Genomic DNA, 22,158 nt, shown 5'->3' with positions numbered 1-22,158 from the left:
CTTAGAGAGGATGATGTTCTGCATTGCAGGCTTGTGTTTTGATGGTGCCATTTCCCTGCAGATTGGGAAGCACTTAAAAGCTCCTGATTTAAAATGTGAATCCATTATTTTTCTCATCCATATATCTAAGTTATTCTAAGAACTGCTCAGCAATTACCTCTCCAAACAGAATTACATGCAGGCAATACTGAGCTTTTGGAACAGGAAGGACCTGCTTTTGACCTGGTGGCATCTGCCCAGTGTGAAATGTGCTGCCTGTCCATCTCTAGGCTCAAACATTATCCAAGAAAATCCACTGAAACTTGATGTGTAAAACCACTCGTGGTCCTTGCAGGTGGCTCATGCTCTGTTCCTTATCTCCTAGCTGCATATAGCTGCAGCCAATGGTTATCTGCATGCAGCTGAAGTCCTCCTTGACCAGGGGGCAAGCCTGGATGTGAAGGACTGGGATGGCTGGGAACCTCTTCATGCTGCTGCTTTCTGGGGACAGGTGAGGATTTCACTGCAAGTGTCATGGGTGAGGGTGGTATTTCTTTCTGCCTGGACAAACTGTGGAGCACTCTGCAAATGGAATAAATCTGTACTGAGGCTGGGCTCTCTGGACAGCATCTTGGGTTCCAAAAAGAAGTGGTTGCTGAGAAAGTTCAGGCAGAGCATGTCTGTGCAGGTGGGTGGTGGGAACAATGGTTAACATCACACACATACCAGAGTTATTTGAGGCGAGTTGAACCTGCATGCCATTGCTTCTTGTCTTATTGCAACCTTTCAGCTTTGGGAGGAAAGCCTAAATTGCCTAAGATACCTCTATCAACTTGCCTTTCTTTCCATTTTTTTAGATGCAGATGGCTGAATTGCTTGTGTCCCATGGGGCTAGTTTGAGTGCCAGGACATCTTTGGATGAGATGCCAATAGGTGAGTTTACGAAACTTAAACAAATAGCTAAGAAATGGCTGGAGTCTTCACATGGTGCTTTCAGAAGCATTAACATAATTTTTTAAGTGTCTTTAGAGTCAAAGTTGAAGTTACTTTATACTGGGACCTACTTTTCTACTGAGAATGCTTCTTCCTGCTCATAAAAACAAGGAAGAAGGCATGTTCCAAGCACCAAGCCTTCCTCCTGTGTGTTTCCACATATGTTATCCCTCGTGCTTGGGAACCTCCCTGCTGTTGCATGCAGCCCTAAGACCTGGGTGTCTAACTAGGAAAGCACAATTAATTAGTAACATGGTGTTAATGTGAACTGTCTGATTAAGGGCTTGGTCTGTGTGTGCCATAGATCTGTGTGAAGAGGAGGAATTCAAAGTATTGCTTCTGGAGCTGAAACACAAACACGATGTGATCATGAAGTCTCAGATGAGGCATAAATCCTCCCTGAGCCGCAGGACCTCCAGCACTGGCAGCCGGGGGTGAGTTGTGCTGTTCCCTGCAGGTCACCCAGGCCTGACCACCCAGGTGGGGTTGCAGAGCACCTGAGGTTGATGAAAACAACCCATCTGTCCTTTCTGAGTGAACTCATGACAGGCAGGAGCTCACTGAGGTTGCTGAAAGCAGAGCTCCTTTGAAGAGTGGCTTTTTACTAGGAAAAGGTGCTATTTCTTGGGGGGAAAATGGTTTTGTGCTGTCGTGGTTTAAGAACTGCCCTGAGCACAGGACCAAATGGTGAGAATTCACCCTGTTAAACCACTGAAACTGGTGTTGGAGAATCAGTGCTTCAAGTGGATTAACTTGAGCTTTTCAGTAGTTTCAGTAGTAGCTTTTCATGGCCCAGATGCAGTGCCCAGACACAATTTGCAGAGGTCTTTATAAGATGTTTACTAGACACCAAAGCAGTCCTGCAGACCACAAAGCTCCCTAAACAGCCTGTGGGCCATTTCCCTCTACATTTTCTCCACTGGTTGCAGAATAGGCCCATAAGGTGACCTGTATGAGCTCTAACACAGTTTTGCAGTGCTAGTTCAGATCTTAAAATTCCTCCCACCTTCAGTATCCACGCCGGTGCCTTCGCTTTGTGTGGGTGTCTGGAAGCTGAATCCACGTTCCATTCCAGAGGGAGAGGCTGTGAAGCGTGAGGAGGAGGAGGTGAGAAGAGCTACAGACTAAGAGGAAATGTCATGTCCTGCTCACAGCTTTGATGCCCCTTTTCCCACAGGAAGGTGGTGAGGAGGGCCAGCCTTTCGGACCGGACAAACCTTTACAGGAAGGAGTGTGAGAAGGAGGCCATGGTGTGGCAGCAGCTGGGAACATCAGAAGAAGGAAGAAACTCAGGTCTCATTGGAGAAATTGGGGAGACTCGGTCTGACCAGGAGAATACAGACCCTGTAAGGAATCTCTTCTCTTTCATGGCAGTCACTGAGGAGGGTTGGTAGTGCAGGTTCAGTAACAGTGGGTGGAAGGTGCCTGAAAAATTTATTGACCTCATCCATGAGATGTAAGCAAAAGACTAAATTCTCGTTTGGCATAAGCTGTCCCACTCAAGTGGAAAGCCTTTTTTGGATTTACAGCTGCATACATAGTTTTGAGATAAAAATGAACCAGGATGCTTCAGAAAAATAGCCTGTTCCTTTCTCTCTAAAGCTCACAAAGTGGTAAGCACAAAAGCATTGTAAACTTGCTTTGCAGTTACTTGTTTTTAATGAAGTTATTGTCATGTTATACAGATAAGCATATTTTTTTGTGTGTGTGAGGCCTTCTGAGTTAAGGTTCCATGTCCTGGTTGGGAAGCAGCTCCTGGCTGGGGCTCACACCATTATAGGGTCCTGTTAGTGGATGAATTCAGTGTTGTGCTGCAGCACCTGTCTGATGGAAAGGCTGAGTGTGAGCAGGCTTAGGAGGTTGTCCCAGGGAAGAACCCTGCTCTGGAGGTCAGAGGAAGATGCTCTTTCATGTCTTCTCGTTACAGAATTCAGTGCTGGAGAACTCCTCCCTCCTCCCCGAGCTAGCGAACAAGAGCACGCAGTGTGACACGGAGATCCCTCTGCAGAACGGACTGATGGCATCTGCCAGCCCTTACCAGTACACCTTTTCCAACGGGGACGTTTGGAGCATGCACGCCGAGCCCGACAGCAACCCCGGGCACATGCTGCCCTACGGCACCCCCGGGCTGCCCGAGGCGCCGCAGTTCTGGGCTGCCTACAAGGAGCACAACCACCAGACGCTGTCGGAACTGAAGCGGCAGCGAGCTGCAGCCAAACTGCTCCAGCACCCCTTCCTCAGCACCCACTTCAGCACGGGCATGGCAGGAGTTGCTGAGAATGTGGGCGAGGCCAAGTCGCACTTAATCGAATCCAGGACTTCTCCCTACAGCTCCAATGGGACCTCAGTGTATTACACAGTGTCCAGTGGTGATCCGCCCCTCTTGAAATTCAAAGCTCCCATGGAGGAAATGGAGGAGAAGGTGCATGGGTGCTGCAGGATTTCCTAGTCTGGCCGGTGTTTCACCCCAGAGGAAACAAGATGTGGGTGGGCTGGTTGGATCCATCGCAGGTTGTTTGCATTCCAAAGGGAAAATTTGGTTATGGACACCCTGACTGTGGCAGCCTCGTTCATCTCAAATTGTACTTTACCCTGCCAATTACTTCCATTGCAGCTGAGTGAGTAATGCAGGTGGAGCAAGGCTCTTGGGAGAGGAAGGGATGCACATCAATATGATGTCAAAAGAGTCTCCTTAGTCTTGCTCCCTGGGGAAGAAGGTATGGTGCTGCCTCTCCATCCTTGGGAAGTCGTGAGATGCCTTGGAACAAAGAAAGGATCTGAATTAAAATCTTTGCATCTGAGCCTCTTGCTGTAAGTCACTGAGCAGCTGGGAGGTGACAGTTCAGACCTCTGCTTTCACTCTTGGGTGATGCACATACCCTGGAGGGGAAGTCAGCCCCCACATGAGGTTTCCAAGAGTGGACAGAGCTGTTTTCCACACAGCTGGATCCAGCACTTCCTGGGCCTGAGCAACGAGCAAGCACAGATGCTGCACTTAGGAAGTTTGCAAGGTGTCACCTCCTTGCAGTGACAGCTCACCACCACAGACTGTGCACTGGCTGGGTCCTGTTCTGCTCATCACTGCAGACTGCCATCAGGTTTGAAGCAGAACTTTTCCTGGAACAGGCTTCACTCAATAGGCTTTAAAACTGATGTTGCAATAAAGGGGCCCTGGCAATAGAATTTTACTGCAATAAAATACTGACAAAGGTCTATATTGGGATAAGTAATTTAAAAAACTTATTTGTACTATTTAGACTCTTAATTTGTTAAAACTGAAAAGACTTTTGTTGATCTCACTTTCCTATTGATTTGTTTGTTTACTCTGTATGCTCAACACAGATCCTAGGGGCAGTATGCTTTGCGTTCTGATTTTTTCTGGATTTCCAGAACCACAGGGCTCAGGAGGGATGGGAAGGAAAGGCTTGCCAACACTAATCCAGGAACGCCATGAAAGCATTTCTAATCCTGTAGATGTGATGGCCCTTGCATTAATCTGCAGTCTTTGGCTGAGAAATAACTTTAACCATTGCTGTGGTAGTTGAACACTGGAGCAGTGTTTTGTTCTGTTTTCCAGCTCCCTAGCTGAAGCTGTCAGCAGTGGATAGCAGCTGGCAGAGGAAGGCTGAAATGCCTCTGTGTCTGTGGGAGTTGCCTGACACCATCAGTAGTTTACAAAGCCTCTCTGCTGTGGAGCAGCTGCAACACCAACGCTGTGTTTTGGTGTAGTTGATGTGAGCTCTGACAGCCCACCTGGGAAGCACTGGCACGGTGTAACCTGGGGGTTTGGCACTGACTTTGCAGCAAGTTCAGGCTTTGTGTACTGGGGGAGGCAAGAGGAGAGTGTGGGACAGCTCTGAAGAACTGGCCACACTCAGTTGTATCTAAGGAGCTGTAAATCTTTAACCCCTTCTCTGCACAGAGGGGCTGTCACACACCGAACTGCATGAATATGTGTCTTCTTGGGCAGCTTAAATTCCAAACTCTGAAGACATAAACCTGTTTGGGGCTCTGTAAGCCATCAGTGGATTAAATCCAGCTCATGTAGTTGTGCTTCAGCCAAGCAACAGCAAATGCAGCTTCCACCCATCTTCCTTTTATCTGATGGCTGTTAGACATCAACAGTCCCCTTCACATGTACTCTCCCTCTGTGGGAATCCTCACAGCCTTAACTTTTTTTAGGCTACAAAAAGTTGACTGAGGCTGTCAGTGACTGTTAAGTGCTACTCTCTGCCCCCCATCCAATCCACCCATTGCTGGGGCTGGATACAATACAATACAGGGTTCTGGGCCCCTCGAGGCAGCAGAGGTGGCTGTGTCACCACCACTGCCATGCTGTGCAGGAGACACTTTTGGACCTGTGAGGTCATTACCAGGCTGACAATTTACTGGCTTGAACTGTGTGAAGATACAATTCTCTTTCCTAACCAGTTTTAGGTGCAAACTAGAAAGTGGTAGCAGTTGATCTGGTTCATTTAAGACTTCAGTTCTGCTAAAGGCAGAGTTTGAAGCATTCAGAGAAGTTGGGCTCCCTCCATTGTTGAAACATATGCTAATTCTAGGACTAGAAAATACTTCTTGTGCTTAATCTTAATGCTAAAGTCATTCTCTGGTAGAAAGAGGATGATTTGGTAACTGGAGAGACTTTACTGCATCTGTATGTGGTTAACAGTGGGTCTTCTGATTACCTTGAGTACATTCTTCTGGGATTACACCAAGTGTGGCCTGGCAATTACAGAACAGGGGGAGATGATCTTTCAGGTGCCTCTCTTCTCCCACAGTGGTGAGGTTTGTCTCTCCACATCCATCCTAATGAGATTTCTAAACTCACTGTAACAAATTTTGGTGCCGCCATCCACTAGGTTGTATATGGTGCAAAATTTGGGCCCAGATGTTGCCTTCCCTCCAGTGAAGGAGGAGTTGGGCCCTTTTTCTTCTCAGAGCAACTTTGTGCTATTGAACCCTGCCTAATTCCAAGGAAATGAAAAGGAGATCATTGAATGCAAGAGTGTAAAGTAGTCTGGGGCTTGCTTTCACAGAGAACTGTTAATATGTTAAAACTGCAGCAAACCAGTCCATTTTAGACAAACAGCTTTTTGGCTTCCACTGGTATTTCACTCTGTTTATATGTAAAACTCTGGGAACTCATCATTCTAGCTGTGAAGTCTAGCGGTGTCTCATAAAATGTAATTAATTCTTATTCAGATGAGAGAGTTATTAATGGTAAAAGTCAGCAATGGATAAATGTTCCAGGATATGTTTCACAGCCCTGCCAAGTATTTACCTGCCACTGGCTTTGGGCTGAAGTTGCACCAGGGTGGGACTTGGAAGGCTGTTGAAGAATGACGTGGAATGGGTTCATGTTTATGGGTGGTGACATTTGAGATGTAATGGTCACTGCCTCTGGAGCACTGGCAGAGCTGTTGGTTGTAGGTCTGGGATGCGGGAATTTGTAAAGTGGATAATTAACCTGCTTCTGGTGAGAACTATTTTGTGCAGAAAAATAGCCTTTGGGGGGAATGAAAAACACATAAATTCTCTTACATGGTAGCAGCCTACCTCTAGGAATAAGGCTTTTCACTGTAAAATTTAGCAGTGTTACAATGATAGTGTTTTTTTGATATCTGTGTGTTTTAAAGGCCATCCCAGTGTTAAGCTCAGAGGGCACTAGGCTGTTTCATTGGATCTTAATATGGCTAAAATGCTGTAGAAACTAGAAATCATGTTGTGACTGACATATCTAGCACTTAGCTTATTAGAGGAACATTTGAGGTTTTTATGATGTACAGAATGGTTTTAAGCTCAATAAATATCTGATTACAGATTCAAGGCCAGATTAGAGTCCCAGTTCAGTTAGCAGTGAGCCAAAAATTGTAATTGGTCATAGAGACTGTGCAAAGATTTGAGAATGTGAATGTATTGACGGGTCTATTGCAGGCAGAGCTGCACAAGAATAACCCTTCTCTTCACAACATTTTCCTGTGTGCTGATTTGTACTATTTCTGGCAAACTAACTGGTTGATGAGAGCAGCTTTACCTTCCATGTTGAAAGAAATTCTTTAGATGGAGAAAAAGGTGTTTTTCAAAAGAGTGTTTCTACTTTACTTAGCTCAGCCAAGGAAGTCCCAGCACTGAAATGTTAGATAAGGGCTTAAATATCATTGCTGGGATCTGTTCAAAATCAGAGCTGGATCTGTGTTTCACATACCACATGATGTGATTTCAGCCCACTTAATTTCACTTCTTTGGTGCTCCTGAACCTTAAAACCCTCCCAATTTTGGGAAGAACTGACTCTAGCTGATGTGATTCCGTGCCATGTTGGAGGAGGTGTGGTTGAAGAACCACCTGGATGAGGAACTCCTGGTAGGGAAGGAGAACAGCATGGCAGGGCAACAGCAATAATGACTCAGTGCAATACTCAGTGGAGGCAGTGAATTCTTGAGTTTATTGAGCAGGGTATTATTTCATGGGGTTCAAATCCCTTCAAAGCTCCCAAATGGCATTACAACTTCCGTCTAGTGTCCGTTTGCATCAATGTTGGAGCTCTGATTACCCACATCATCCCTGCTGAAACTAAATCAGCATTACCATGGAAAAGGGAATATCCTGAGAAAGCAATAGCACTGGTCTCCAGTGAGCCATGGATGAACTGTTGTCTGTCTGCTGGAAAGTTTCTCCCTACGCCTGGGTATTTCTGTGCCTTATACTTACTAAAGGTAACTCATCTCTGGAAGGTTTGTGGTGACCATACAGTTCTTGCTGATCTTGGAGACTTTTGCAAGGCGATAGCAGTTCAGAGCATGCCAGATTTTGACATTATTATTTGCTCTTTCAATTTCTCTCATGATCATCACTTCTCTCTTCCTAAATACACAGAAAGGAAATGCACAGGGGCTTCATTCTATTTTATCAAATCACATTGACTACTTTGGTGTATCAGTTCTCGACAGGCAGAATCCAGAACATGCTTGCAACAGCAAGGTCTCACCTCTTACTACAGAGCACATTTACACTTTTTGTTTTGTTTTGCCTGTGGCTGTAAACTGAACAGTTCTCCCTGGTTGTTCTTCACCTTTATTCTGTTTTCATGTTGGCCAAACTGGTAATGGGCTTCTCAGTTCCCTCACACAATTCAAGTACCACTGGGCTCTCCGGGCAACATCTGCCATGGCACAATTACGACCTAGACTATTTTGCTGTATTTCAACTGTGGAAGCTGTAGTAGAGGAGACTCTGCTCGAGATACCTATTCCCAAAGCTACACCAATGCAATGATCTCCACCCGCAGCTGGAGGGGAGATACGGGTTTTTTAACAGTGCAGATGCAGCCTTAGTATTGCCACCACTGTCTTCAGCCTTTAGATTGCAGTGTGAGATTGCAGGAGTGTGGATAACCCTGGTACAGCTCGGCAGGACTGCTGTGTGTACAGGACAGTAAGAGATGATGGCAAGCCTTCTGCAATAACTTGTAATTCCATTGATCAGTAGTAAATGATGTACAAATAAAACTTGATGAAATGTATTTTATGTGAAGAAAAAAAATAATGTAAGAACTGTATATTGTATTAGCAGCTTTGTGTATAAAATGGCATTTTGGCAATCAGAGTCTAATATATTTAAAACTTTTTTTAAAAAAAGGATATTTGATATTGTATGGAATTGACTTTATTGCTACTGTAAGTATGAAGATGGTTTCTTAACATGTTGAAGCAATGCATAAAATCTTAAACTTTATGTAAAACTCATGCCAAAAGGGTATGTTTGACAGTATTAGCACCTGACTCTGTGTCTTTAATAGAGAGATTGAATTTTTTAATTTAAAAATTATATTAAATTTCTTTTAATAATACAAAAATTCTACTGAGGTTTTCTTTAATTGGTTTATGTCTTGGGATTCTTTCAAAGGTCTCTGCTTCTCAGCTGTCTACAGCCAGGGGAAGAAGGAAAGAAGAGGAAATCTAGGCGGTGGGTGTGTGTAAGATTTTGTTTCAAATGCAGAGCTTAAGAAGTATTTGGACAGTGCTGTCAGGGATATGGTGGGATTCTTGGGGCTGCCCGGCGCATGGCCGGGAATTGGACTTTGATGATGCTTGGGGATCCCTTCTACCCCAGAATGTTCTGTGATTCCGTGAAGCAGCGGCAGTTGGTGCGGGCGGCAAGCGGGAAAGCCAAAGCTCTGCCTGCCGTGGATTTGGACGTGCCCGAGCCTTTCGCTCCAGCGTCCTTCTCGGGGGGTTGATTCTGCTGCGGGCAAAAGCTCTGCGATCCATGCCAGCACCCTGAAGGCCAGCAGGGCTCGGGCAGGGCTGTGTGTCTGTGTCCCCGGCTCGGGCAGGGCAGTGTCCCCAGCGCGGAGCTCCATCCCCTCTCCCGCCCGGCGGAGGCGGTGCTGTGCTGCGCGGAGCCAACTGCGGCACGGGGCGGGGAAGGCGGCAGCGGAGGCCGCGCTGTTTGGATTCAAACTGCAGAAAGCGCTCGCCCTGCCGAGCCGCGCCGTCCGGCCATGGCCGCGTTGTCGCAGTGCCTGGAGGAGGGCGCGGGGCGCTGGCCGCCGCCCGCCGGGCCGTACAGCGAGGCGCAGCGCCTGGCGCTGGAGGAGCTGGTGGCGGGCGGCCCCGAGGCGCTGCGGGCTTTCCTGCGGCGGGAGCAGCTGCCGCCCTTCCTGTCGGAGCCCGAGGTGCAGGACATCGCTCGGGCCGCGCTGCCGCCCGCCGCGGGCTCGGAGCAGGCGGCGGAGCTCTCGTCGGCCGGCGCCTCGCTCGACACCTCGTCGCTCACCTACTTCCCCGAGCGCTCGGACCTGGAGCCGCCGGCGCTGGAGCTGGGCTGGCCGGGCTTCGGCAGCGGCGCGTTCCGCGGGCTGACGCGGGTGGAGGCGCATTTCCAGCCCGGCTGCGGGGACAGCATCTACGGCTGCAAGGAGGCGGTGCGGCGGCAGATCCGCTCCGCGCGGCAGGTGAGTGACTGAGTGAGTGAGTGACTGAGTGCCCGCCGAGCGCCGTGCTCTGCACTGCCCAGCACTGTCCGGGGCTCCGCTCCCGTGGGTCTGCGAGCCCGTCAGAAATCGGCATCGGTAAGCATCTCCAAGTGGCTTTAAAACCCCCGTCGAGCAGACAGTGCCTCGTTATGGAGGACAAGCTCGAAAGTACGCAAAAAGAGGCACTCTGAGTGCTTCATCTGCGAGCTCTCCCTTTCCCAGGTGCTCCGGAGGTGATGCGCCAGGAGCTCCCCGTCCCGCAGCGCTGCTGCCATGGCCTGAACAGCCGCTGTGTCCAGCTGACCTTGCTCTCACTCGGAGCGAAAGGTCTCCTATTCCAGGTTCCTACTGATGTGCTCTGCTAGACAGATTCGCTTGCAGAAACCTCCTCCTGTCCCTTAAAGGGTGTGACACAGAAGAAGCCTCTTTTTATAAAAGAAGGTTACCTATAGATATAACATATGAATGTATTTCTCTTCCTTAGCTCACTAATTGTCCCCAAGGGATGTACAGACCTGCTTTTGACAGGACTTTACAGGAGTGCACGTTTTTGTTCCGATGCAGAGTATGGTTTAAAAACCACGTGGCGCAGTAACTTGTAACTGTTCCTGTAACTCATTACATTCCCTGAGTTCATAGCCTCCAACTGTAGTCCCCAGCCGGGAACCACCCTTCTCCTCAGCAGACATTCAATTGGCTCAGCTAAAATTTAAATGTGTAGCTTCTTCTCTAGGTGGCCAGATGAAGCAATCCCTGTCTCTGTGTAACCTGAGCTCTCACAGGGCACACCCTGAATCAGCAACTGAGCTTAGTCTCTGCTGCCTTCCCAGGGCAGAAGCTGAGCGAGTGTGTGAGGATGACATGAACCATGGGCTCTTTGCCAGAAACGGTCACACAGGAAGCTCTGTTCTCAAACAATCCCTATCAGGTATATGAGACCAGCTTGGAAACTAGAGTAAACGCCATAAAAATATTTGTTCCTCCAAAAAGCTGTACGCGATTGTAATGTTGTTCCTTGCAGTATCCTGCAAAACACCTTTCCTCACACTGAGCCAAGAGCCAGGCCAGCTGCTCCTTCCCCATCTGTGTCTGTACCTGAGCCAGGGAGCATTTTGTGGACATAAAGGACATTTTTGACACCCTTAAATTTACTGAATATCAGTTAGTGTGTGATATTACTCAATCACTTCTGAGTTCCTCAAGTTAATGTGAAGACTGGAAAAACCTCAAATGCTGCATATCTTTCAGTCTCATGCAAATGAAATTAGTTCAAGCGACTGCTGCAATTTTGTCCTTGCTATCCTGAGTGGATGAGTGTCGAGAAAAGGATTTTCTCTCTTTCCTCTAAACACTTGGAGCAAAATGTTATTTCTTTTTCAACTGCTAATTCTGGGATTATAATTCAAACATTCTGTGATTTGAGTAGTCATATGAAGGCATCAGTGTTCCCAAGGATTTAGTGTGAATTGTTTTGTTTTCAGGGGTGGTTTTCTTACTTGTCTAGTCTTGTCAAAAGTTCTGTATTGGGTTTTTGTCTTCCTTCAACACTTAGCCAAGATTAGGTGGCAAGAAGCACAGGACACATGCAAGAAGCACAAACGTAGAGTAACTTCATCTAGAAATACCCATGTGTTTGTGCATGTTCTATGTAAGAACTCAGCCAAATCCCTTTGGGAGCAGGACAAAGGTGGGAATGCACAGCTCAGCCTGTTCCTGTGGGAAATGTTTCCTGTGAGTGCAGGCTGTGCCACACACAGAGCAGCTGTGTTGCATGCTTATGCACCTTGGGTGTGCTGCAGCAGCATCCATCTGATAAGGGCAGGTGCCAGGTACCCACAGTGCTTGTATAATCATTGTTCTTTATGCTGGTCTAATAGAAGGAAAGTGGAAAATTCAGTCATGAAGCTGAATCCTTTATGCCTTTGTGTCCCTACACAGAGGTGGTTTTGAAAAATCAGTGTGTGAAGTGGCTCTGAATTAGCTGGAGGGATTGTTGGATTGTTCATAAATGTAATCTTCCTGTCTTAGGATTTGCCTTTTTTAAAGAACTGTTGGGTGAGTGGAGGGATTTCCTGTGCAGGTATTGGACAGAAACTCAGTAAGAATCTAGAAACCAGGAAGAGTCTGGAAATCAGTTGGGGTTTGTTGTGACAGCAAGGAGGCCATACAAGCTAATTCTCCTATAGCTGAAACACTGGGGGAACAGGTGTGGAGATGGTTTGTCTGATTCTGCTGTGATAGCTTCCCCAGTTTGGCCACATTACAGGGGATTGTGCAGGAAAGGACAATGTCAAAGTGTACAAAAAACCAAAAAAAACCTCTTCAGGCTTGTGCTTTGCATTCTGGGGCACAATGAATTTACAGGAATACAGAAATATTGTAGAACTTGTCAGAGCCTGTGCAGCAGGACAAGGAAATGTGCACATGGTCCTGATGATAGCAGCAGGAGAAAATGGCTGGGGGAAGGCAGTGGCCTTGTGTAAATAATCCCTTAAATAAGTGTTGTGACTTTCCTTGCAGGTGATTGCCCTTGTGATGGATTCCTTCACAGACATTGAGATCTTCAGTGACCTCCAGGATGCCTTTAACAACCGCCAAGTTCCTGTCTACATCCTTCTTGACCAGGATTTTCTACCCCATTTCTTGGAAATGTGCAACAATTTGGGAGTTTGTCCTGAGCAGGAGAGTGTAAGTACTAAATTTGGGTCAATGTGGTTTGTTTTTATTTTTGTGGTACAGTTTATGCACATCAAAGAAACCCTTCTATAAAGCATCAGACTGCCTTGAAAGGCTACAACAACCTGTTTGATAACAAAACGGGGTTTTTCTGAACTGTTGCTCAGCTCCTGAAGATCAAGGCTCAATATTGCATGGTTTCAGTACAGCCTCTAATCCAACTGTGAAACTGCTCACAAATTCAGCAAAAACCCTGCAGAAAGTCACATCTGCCACCCTATGCTGCCCATATGTAGGAGCTACAACCATGCTGTGCACCAGCCCCATGTGCTGGGTGCAGTGTGCCCTGGGATCCCTGTCCTGAGGATGCAACAATTTTCAAGCATTTAATTTTGCAATATTTAAATAGCTCTATCCTTTGGCCCAAGGAACTGCTTGCTAAGGAAAACAGAAACGTGGGAAGCTCAAGGGTGGTATAGCTCTGGTATCATCTGATTCCTTTCCTAATACCTTGTTGCTTTCTTTTAAAAGGGTTTGGATTATGTGATTTGCTTAATTGCTGTGAATATAAGCTGACATGGTTGTGTTATGGTTTGGCTTGGATAGATTTATGTTCATTGCAGTAAAAGTTTCTCTGGATAAGGAAAATCACTCCTACTTTCCTGGACAGTAATTAATTGGAACTGACTGGTCTCACCTAATCTAAGAGAAATTTAGCACTCTGTGACTAAAACCACTCATATACAGACTGTATAAAAAAGCTCATTTAATGCCTATCTTCCATAGTGTGCATAGCTGCTTTTAAGTAGAATTACTAATCAAAAGTTTTTGGAAGTTAACTTAAATCTGATGCTACTTTTTTCCTTTCTTTTCTGAACCAGCTGCTCAGAGTTCGAACTCTCACAGGGAGCACATACTACATGAGGTCAGGTGCCAAAATTGTTGGGAAAGCCAAGGAGAAGTTCATGTTAATTGATTGCATTAGAGTGACAACAGGCTCCTACAGGCAAGTATTGGGGTCTGCTGGTGCCCAGTGAAGCTGTAGAAAGGGGAATTTGCCGCAAGAAGGATGTACTCACTTTGCTGTTTGCCTGATGCTAATGAGTGGCACTTAGCTGAGTCTAACTGGGGCTGACACAAAGCTGAAAACACCTTTGGGAAACTGGTTTACACAACTTGGTGCTAGCAAAGCCTTTGGCCATGGCTAAGTAGAGTTCTTCCTGTAGGGCTGGATAGTCTATTGACTTCTCACCTTCCTTAATGCATGGAATTTCTATCTGTAGCAGTATCTGTTGAAATGCACCAGAGTTTAACTGGGAATCTTGGTTTGTTTTCAACAGTTTCACATGGTCTGATGGGAAGCTGAACAGCAGCAACTTGCTGGTGTTGTCAGGTCAAGTGGTTGAGCACTTTGACCTTCAGTTCAGAATTCTTTATGCCCAGTCACTGCCCATCAGCCCTAAGCGGCCGTCCAGCTGCAGGAACAGTGCCATGTTTGATCACCTGCTGACCAGAACAGAGTCCTCTAAAGAATATACTGTGGAAGGCAACCTGAGAGCAGAATTTGCCAGACTGTCTAGCACTCCAAAGAAATTGTTGGAAAAGCCAGATCAGACTGAATATACTCCTGGAGGAAAACTTTGCAACCTGGGGCATTCTTGCCTGTGTGAAGAGGAGTCGTTCAGCAAGCAAGTGGCCATGGTGGAACGGAAAAGTGCATCGACTCAAACTGGCCCGTGGGAAGAGATGGCAGCTGTGACCATGTGCAATGCAGCCACTCAGGCCAGCCCTGCCACAGCAGACACTGGCACTCAGGCTTCTGTCACGGCCAGAGTGTCAGGCACTCAGACATCAATTCTGCTGAAGACTGCAGTGACACAGACCAAGGAAGAGGAGGGCATAGAAACACCCCTCCTTCACAGAAAGTTTTCAAAAGAAGAATATTCCCTGTCTGGAAAGGCTGTATCCAGTTGTAGTCTGCAATCACTGTCTTCATCATCATCCCAGTGCTCCCTACCAAATTCTACAGGGTCAATATCTTCTCTCCGCTCCTTTGAATATTCCAGCAGTCACAGGGCACAGTATTTCCAAAAACTGCACAAGGAGAGGCAATTCCACTACTCCACGATCCGGTCGAAGCTGAGCCACATGGTGGATATGCTGTCCCGGCGGAGCCGTGTCCCTGGCAGCTACATGAGCCAGTACCCTGCCAGGTGCAGCCTAAAGCAGAGGCGGGACATCAGCGCCAGCCTGCGCAGCCTCCGCGATGCCTCGCTCTTTTCCCTCAATAAATGATTCCTGCCCTGACCACAGAACACACAAACCCCAGTCTCAAGTTGTTGTCACTTTATAACTTTAGATTATTCCACTTCCGTCCAGCACCTGTGCTCTTTTTAATATGCATGTACATCACTCTCCAGCACTTTGTGTTATGCTATGCAATATAAGCGATGAAAAAGAGGTATTATATGGTAACTACTTCCAGGTTCCTCTTGTATGCATTAGTGGTGAAGATAATTTTAATTCTGGGTGCTTAACCTCAAAACTGAACTTGTTACTGCTTTCTAGGGTTTCTAAAGCCCTAGTTTTAATAGATACAAACCTGGAAAAATCTAAGTCAGAGTGAGCTTGCTCGGAGCGGCTTTGGAGATTTAGCTTGCATCAAGGAATTCTCATTTTTTTTCCAATATTGGCTTTTCTTTCTAGTTTATCTTTGACATGAGGGGAATCAGCTTTTACAAAGAGCCATAAAGCTGATTTTATTCTAACTTCTGTGATATATGTGTTGCTCTTCCACTAAAGTTGAGAAGGGTGTTTTGGAGCAGTTGCAGGTTCTTATCTTACACTGTATTATTTTTTCATTTTTTAAGCCTTTTGAAACAGACTGAGCTAACTAGCTCTTTAGTGTGATCATGTTCTTGTGCCTTTGTGTAGAGATATATAAATATATATGTGTGTATGTGTGTTCTTCCTTTTTTGCAGTGAACTTGGAGGCAAGACAATCACTGAGGGCATGTGACAAAGCCCCTGCTCAAAAGTAAACTGACAAATGCACTACAAAATGTTTTGGGTTCTGTTGGGTAATGTTAATTTACAAGTAACTGTAAGAGTAAAATAAACATTTTCTCTTTTTAACTGTGCTGTCTGAAATACTCTTATGTTTCCTGCTCTGTTTATCCTTTATCCATTATTAACTTCCTTTGAGGAGCTAAAGCGCCACTCTAGTTTTTGCAAATACTTTCAATATTGAATGGACCTTAGGTTTAGTTGCTTTGTAAAGCCTTTCCACGACTGTTTGCAGTTTTCTGTGCATGTCTGTGCTTGCTGGGTCTCTTATCTGAGCAGTGTGTGCAGTCTGTCTGAGATCTGACCTGTGCTGTTTTTCTTTAGACCTGCAGCTCAGTACTTCAGTGACCAACCGCACTGAATTCTGCTGAGTTAAATCAGAGTCTGGGTTATGTATTTTCTTATTTAGGGGCATGTGTGTCCAGTAGATGGCAGATTTCAGCTGTTGGCTTGAATATTGAATGAATGAATGAATGAATGACCAAAAACATTGCTAACTCAAAAAGTCTGCAAGTGTTGAAAGCAACTAACTTTGGCATTTCTGTCTGAAATCTCTATGGACAAAGTGGCTTAGCTACTTTTATTACTTGGATTTCAAAGCAGCCACTCCTTCCCTAAAGCTGGAGGTGGAGAAAAAAAGAGTTCTGTCTCCACTTGTTCAAAACGATATGGTACTTTATTGCTTGATCCCTGAATCTGGAACATTGGCAGCAAAGCAAGTTGCAGGGAGGGAGCCAAGAGACACCTTCAAAGCTGATACTGAGTTGTATTTTTAAGAGCTCAAGTTCGGCAGTTTTTGAATGTGTGTAAAATCACCTTGATTGTTCTACGTGCTTTTAAACTTTATTATACTGTGCAGCTGTTAAGATACTCTAACAGGAACAAGAAACCGTTTACAAATAAACTCCTTATTGCCATGGGGTTTTCACCTGATCATCGCTGAGCTTTGTTTTCTGTTTATTTGGCATTTTAAATCGGGGTGACTAAGTCACTTCGCCGACGCTTGGTGTCTTCCTGCTGGGGCCATTTGCCCTGTCCAACCTTCGGAGCAGCCTTTTGATCCGGGCTGGGCAGCAGGTCCAGGGCTGGGCTTATTCTTCCTCCTTAGAGGTTGGCGCTGGTGCGGGCGCTTCCCTGGGCGTGGGGAAGGCTGCCGCCTGTGCCACCCGTGACTGTCCCGTGGGCGAGCGGCCGGGAGGAGCGGAGCGGAGCGGAGGCCGGGCGGGAGGTGCGGAGCAGCCCGCGGAGCGCTATAAAGAGCTGGGGCAGCGGCGGGGCGCTCCGGCCATGGCCGCGTTGTCGCAGTGCCTGGAGGAGGGCGCGGGGCGCTGGCCGCCGCCCGCCGGGCCGTACAGCGAGGCGCAGCGCCTGGCGCTGGAGGAGCTGGTGGCGGGCGGCCCCGAGGCGCTGCGGGCTTTCCTGCGGCGGGAGCAGCTGCCGCCCTTCCTGTCGGAGCCCGAGGTGCAGGACATCGCTCGGGCCGCGCTGCCGCCCGCCGCGGGCCCGGAGCAGGCGGCGGAGCTCTCGTCGGCCGGCGCCTCGCTCGACACCTCGTCGCTCACCTACTTCCCCGAGCGCTCGGACCTGGAGCCGCCGGCGCTGGAGCTGGGCTGGCCGGGCTTCGGCAGCGGCGCGTTCCGCGGGCTGACGCGGGTGGAGGCGCATTTCCAGCCCGGCTGCGGGGACAGCATCTACGGCTGCAAGGAGGCGGTGCGGCGGCAGATCCGCTCCGCGCGGCAGGTGAGTGACTGAGTGAGTGAGTGACTGAGTGAGTGAGTGACTGAGTGCCCGCCGAGCGCCGTGCCCTGCACTGCCCGGCACTGCCCGCGCCTCCCCGCCAGGCTTGCTGGGGCCACCTCGTCTGTCCCGCTTCACTTTCTCTTACATAAACTCCCTTTTTTAATTACTGTTTCGTTATTGCTTTATCTCTTTTCTATCATCTTTTGTAGTTATTTTTAAAAATAGGTTCATTATTTGCCAGCTTCCCCCAACCCATACTGATGAAAACCGAGTCCGGTTTTCTCTCCGGGTGCTGCTGAGTGTCCTCAGAGAGTTGGCTCCTGTGAGCGATACATCCCAAGTATGTTCATTCCCGGCTCTCTGAAACAGCTGTTGCTTCCCCATCGTGCCGAAGATCCTTGGCAAACTCTGGGGTTCATCCCATAGGGAAGGTCTGCAGGGGTAGGAGCTGACTCTCAAGGGAGGTTTTACTCAGATCTTGACTTGAAATATGAGAATCTGAATAATAACTTCACTTTTATCTTATAAAGAGAGGTGGGATGTAGAGAGTAGTCAGACACTGGTGACTTTTTTTTTACTGTCTCTTCATATTTGAAATGTTTGAAAGACTCTGGAAAACCGTAGTATTTGAAATAAGCTCACATTTTTCTTCTGGCAACGTTTTTTGAGGAAAAGGCATCTGTTCTCAGGAAAATAATCCTCTTGCCTAGGAAGAGACCAAATTTACCTCATGCAGGGCAAAAATAGGGGTCTAGTTCTATCTCAGGGTGAGGAAGAAAACTCTATCACAGAAGACCATTCCATGTTCTATAACCACCTGAAAAAAAGGCAGGGGGGAATGTTCAATTTGAAAGTCAAACTTCTCATTTGCTGTCTCTCATGGGATGCTGTGGAAACAACCTAATGGTTTCTTCTGAAACTCGTTGCAGATGATTGCTCTGGTTATGGATTCCTTCACAGATACTGAGATCTTCACAGACCTCTTGGAAGCTTGTAGCCAGCGGCAAGTTAAAGTGTATATCCTTCTAGATCAGTCTTCATTTTCCCACTTTCTGAAAATGTGCAAGGATCTGGGAGTTGACCTTGAGCAGGAAAAGGTGAGCCTTGTCATATTTATCAGAGTAGGGAACTGATCCTCTTAGGACTGTGATCTTTGTGCTGTCAAAAGAAGAAATTATTACACCTGCTGCCAACTTAAATTGGGGGTTATGTAGCTCCAGATCTTTTTTGGAAGATTTAACTATTCTTGCATCAGGCAGCACTTAACAGAAAATCTGAAACCTTTTAAAATGGATGTTACAGCTGCTTTCTGAGCACAAATACTAATTGAATATTCAAGGAAATGCAGGAGGAATGTCAGTTCCTAAAGCATGACTGGAGTTGCTCGGGCTCGCCGAGACTTTGAAGGCTGATGGAGAAGCAGGTTCTCAGGAGTCTGTGGAATTTGGATCCCTATGTGATTAGGTGACAGGAATTTTCACAGTCACATTCTGCACAATTTATGGGTTCTCCCCTTGATGTCACCTCCTTGCCTACTAAAAAAAGACAAAATTTATCCCTTGGTTCTTAGCAGGTGACTCTTGTGCCAGCGTGCACTTCATCAAGGGATGGTTATTGCTGTGTTACTCCTTTAAATGCAATCGCTGAAGTTCACAATCCACCTGACTCTTGCTGTGTCTTTAACAGCTGATGAGAGTTCGAATCATCACGGGGAGCACTTACTGCACTAGGTCAGGCACAAAAATCATTGGAAAAGTCCGTGAAAAGTTCATGTTAATCGATGGCATTAGAGTGACAACAGGCTCCTACAGGCAAGTGCCAATTTCTTTCTGTTGCTTAACATGATTTCTCTCCATGGAAAGGAAACCAGCAATATTGTAGAATTGCTTTCCTTATCTGATTTTATGTGCAACATTTATTCTTAAAAGAGCCCACTGCTCATCAGCTGGGTTGTAAGAACAATGTAACTAAATGGGATAAAGAAGAATTTTCAGTGAATCCTTTGTTTACTGATTATTGTGAATGAATTCATAATTTTCTCACTCTTCCTTTGCTAGTTTTACATGGACAGATGGGAAGCTGAACAGCAGTAACATTTTGATCCTGTCAGGCCCTGCCGTTGCACACTTTGACCTGGAATTTCGGATTCTTCATTCACGGTCAAAGCCTATCAACCTCAAAGAGTTTTCCAGCTGCAAGAAGAACAGGGTGTGGGACCAGCTGTTCAGGATAACAGTGGCTTCCAGAGACGTGACCAGGGAACACTTCCTGAGAATGGAATTTTTGTATCTGAGAGCATTTGTAGGAGATCTGAAGAGGAAGAGGAGCTGGCTGCATGCCTCCAGGGAGGCAGTGTACTCCCCAAATAACACGATGCACACCTCTCCCCCGCTGACTAAGAGGAATGGCTCCCTGGTTATGAGACCACACTGGATCATAGAGAGATGAACAGCATGTCCATGCAGAGCAGAACCTCAGGAACCACGTCCATCCATCCCTGTCCAGCACTGTCTTGCACTGTGTTTGTGAGAGCAGCTGGGAAAGAAACCTCAGACTGAGAGAAAGTGAAACTGGAATTGTGGCTTTGTTTGAAGACTACTATAAAGCCATTATTGACTTCTGCTATTCTGTTAAATTTTCATTTCTCAACCTGTTATTGCATGTTTTAAGCTGATGGGTTGTCAGCGTCATAGCTGAGTAGCTCAACCCTTTTTCTTTAAAGAATTCTAGGTATTAAAATTAATATTGCTTAAAAGTCTGTTCCAAGGGTGAAAGCAAGATTGCTGTATGGCTCTGAAATTTGTCTTAGTCATGTGTTGCACAACCTCTCCACTGTTCCATGACACAGAACTGGAGTAACCCTAATCTAGAAACTAGTAGGTCAGTAGCACACTACTCCTCTTCAAAATGTTACATTTTCTTCACACAGAGTTGTGCTGGCAGGCAGAACAAACTAATGTGTCAGGCAAACAAGGCTTTTGCAGTGGCTGAATTGCAGATTACCTGTATATTAGTCTATTTGAATTGTTGGACATCATGCAATAAATGTGTTCAAGCGATAATATTCTAAAGGACCTAAAAACTAAAGGTTTGTAGTAGAGCCAAATGAGATCAATTTCTTGGCATTACCAGATATACTTTTTGGTTTCTTTGTGGCTGCTGCTGTCACCTGATCTTGTGGGAAGAGCTGAGTAGCTCTGAAATCTGTGAAGTTTCTGCCTCTTCACAGAAGTCTTAATTTCACCAGAAATGCAATGACACAGAAGTCAGCAACAAAACCATTTTTAAGGTTTCATGCAAGCTCACTTTTTTTTATTATTATTCAATCCGTTCATTTATGGAGGAAAAAAACCCCATGTTCAAATGAATAAGCTATCCTCCCAAACAGCTGCACACTGAGGAACTGAAGTTCCAGCAGCCTGCCAGTGCAGATATTCATTAGTTGAAGTAAAGATTTACCATTTCTCAAGTTGTTCTTGTGGCTCTTCTACTGCAAAATAATTGGGTATATGCTTGTGTGTCTTGTGGGTTCTGGGCTTCAGAGGGGACAATTCAAACTTGGCAGGGGAATTTCACATAGGTTTCAGCTAGACAGCAGCAGGAGAACATTAAATTTCACACATGGATCTTACAGAAATGGTCTTTATGGACAAGCAATAATATACTGATTAATATGCAACTAATCTGGGCACTCTTCTGCACTTACAATAATGGAAATGTAATCATTATGATTCTTCTAATCTGTAAATATTCAATAGTTTATACTTTTGTAGTCTTAACTTCCACCTAGATGTAAAGAAGTTTGAAATAAGTATTTTTAATCTTAGCTACATTTTCCATAGAGACAAAATGCATACAGTGTTGTACTCTATCCAAAATATTGTTTGTGCAATCTTATTCATAATAATCTGTATATATTTTCTCAAATATAATTTTTCCACTTTGCTATTCATCTCATGACTTTAATAGGCAGCTCTTTCCATGTGCCATTAGTAGGACTTTTTCTCAACAATTCCTAATATATTGATGATACAAAATACTGTGAGTTGTGTTTATTTTTGATAGTGTGAACTAAATATCAAAAGTGCATTGAAACATATATCTAGAACTTTAAGAACATTGTAATTATAACTGAATAACCTCTTTTACAAGTGGTTACTCAGCATAACAAATGACCATGGAGGTAGAGTGTTGTGAAGTGCAGTTTGTGTTAACAAAACTGCACTGCTAGTGTGGGAAGTTATAAGAACACAAATGGGATTAGATTTTTTTTCCCCATAAGCATGAGTATTTGACAGCATTACTGAACAACTTAGAAGCAGTTTGGGCTTTCTGCTTTTTATATTTCCTCTAGCTTCTGCTTAATTAACTCAAAACCTTCGTTAAGTTTGATTTAGTAGTAACTTCCATGGGCTTTCATGGGTGTGTTTGTGGTTTGAACAGGCTGTAAGGATGGGCCACAGCTGGATCTATTCACTATTTCTGCGATGGTTTTCTTGTCCTTCAGCTGCCTGGTGTGGAGGCATGGGTGGTGTGGAGGCATCCCTCAGTGGGGGAGGAATCAGCTCCAATTAATTAATGAGCAAGGACTTTTAGGAAGTGTTCTTTCCATGCCGTTAAATCCTATGTGCTCCTCCGGGTGATGGGTTGTGTTGGAAGGGACCTTAAAGCTCATTTCATTTCACCCCTGCCCTGGGCAGGACACCTTCCACTATCCCAGCTTTCT

The 22,158-nt window shown here is 45.9% G+C and overlaps 3 protein-coding genes across 5 annotated transcripts in view; all 3 read left to right on the top strand.

Moving 5' to 3' along the window:
• The window catches only part of PPP1R16B (protein phosphatase 1 regulatory subunit 16B), a 57,621-nt gene extending 48,793 nt beyond the window's left edge, over positions 1 to 8,828 (top strand). For all 3 annotated transcript variants that reach the window (XM_085079217.1, XM_085079218.1, XM_085079219.1), the window contains 5 exons: positions 365 to 490; positions 837 to 912; positions 1,277 to 1,406; positions 2,150 to 2,318; positions 2,900 to 8,828. In XM_085079217.1, coding sequence (XP_084935343.1) covers positions 365 to 490; positions 837 to 912; positions 1,277 to 1,406; positions 2,150 to 2,318; positions 2,900 to 3,421 — 1,023 coding nt within the window. In that variant the 3' untranslated portion in view covers positions 3,422 to 8,828. The remainder of the gene's footprint in view (positions 1 to 364; positions 491 to 836; positions 913 to 1,276; positions 1,407 to 2,149; positions 2,319 to 2,899) is intronic.
• A 575-nt stretch (positions 8,829 to 9,403) lies between these two features.
• LOC146428817 (protein FAM83D-B-like) lies at positions 9,404 to 16,625 on the top strand. The gene is made up of 4 exons (XM_085079220.1): positions 9,404 to 9,929; positions 12,471 to 12,638; positions 13,508 to 13,632; positions 13,967 to 16,625. Exons 1-4 carry the CDS (start codon positions 9,477 to 9,479, stop codon positions 14,919 to 14,921), a joined length of 1,701 nt encoding a protein of 566 aa, XP_084935346.1. The 5' UTR covers positions 9,404 to 9,476; the 3' UTR covers positions 14,922 to 16,625.
• A 152-nt stretch (positions 16,626 to 16,777) lies between these two features.
• LOC146428816 (protein FAM83D-B-like) lies at positions 16,778 to 21,469 on the top strand. Its single transcript, XM_085079221.1, has 4 exons — positions 16,778 to 17,432; positions 18,362 to 18,529; positions 19,119 to 19,243; positions 19,490 to 21,469. Exons 1-4 carry the CDS (start codon positions 16,980 to 16,982, stop codon positions 19,878 to 19,880), a joined length of 1,137 nt encoding a protein of 378 aa, XP_084935347.1. The 5' UTR covers positions 16,778 to 16,979; the 3' UTR covers positions 19,881 to 21,469.
• Positions 21,470 to 22,158: the final 689 nt, after the last annotated feature.

Source organism: Lichenostomus cassidix, chromosome 20 (genome assembly GCF_008360975.1).
Source record: "Lichenostomus cassidix isolate B80296 chromosome 20, HeHo_3.0, whole genome shotgun sequence".
NCBI lineage: Eukaryota > Metazoa > Chordata > Aves > Passeriformes > Meliphagidae > Lichenostomus > Lichenostomus cassidix.
This window is presented reverse-complemented; position numbering and strand designations above follow the sequence as displayed.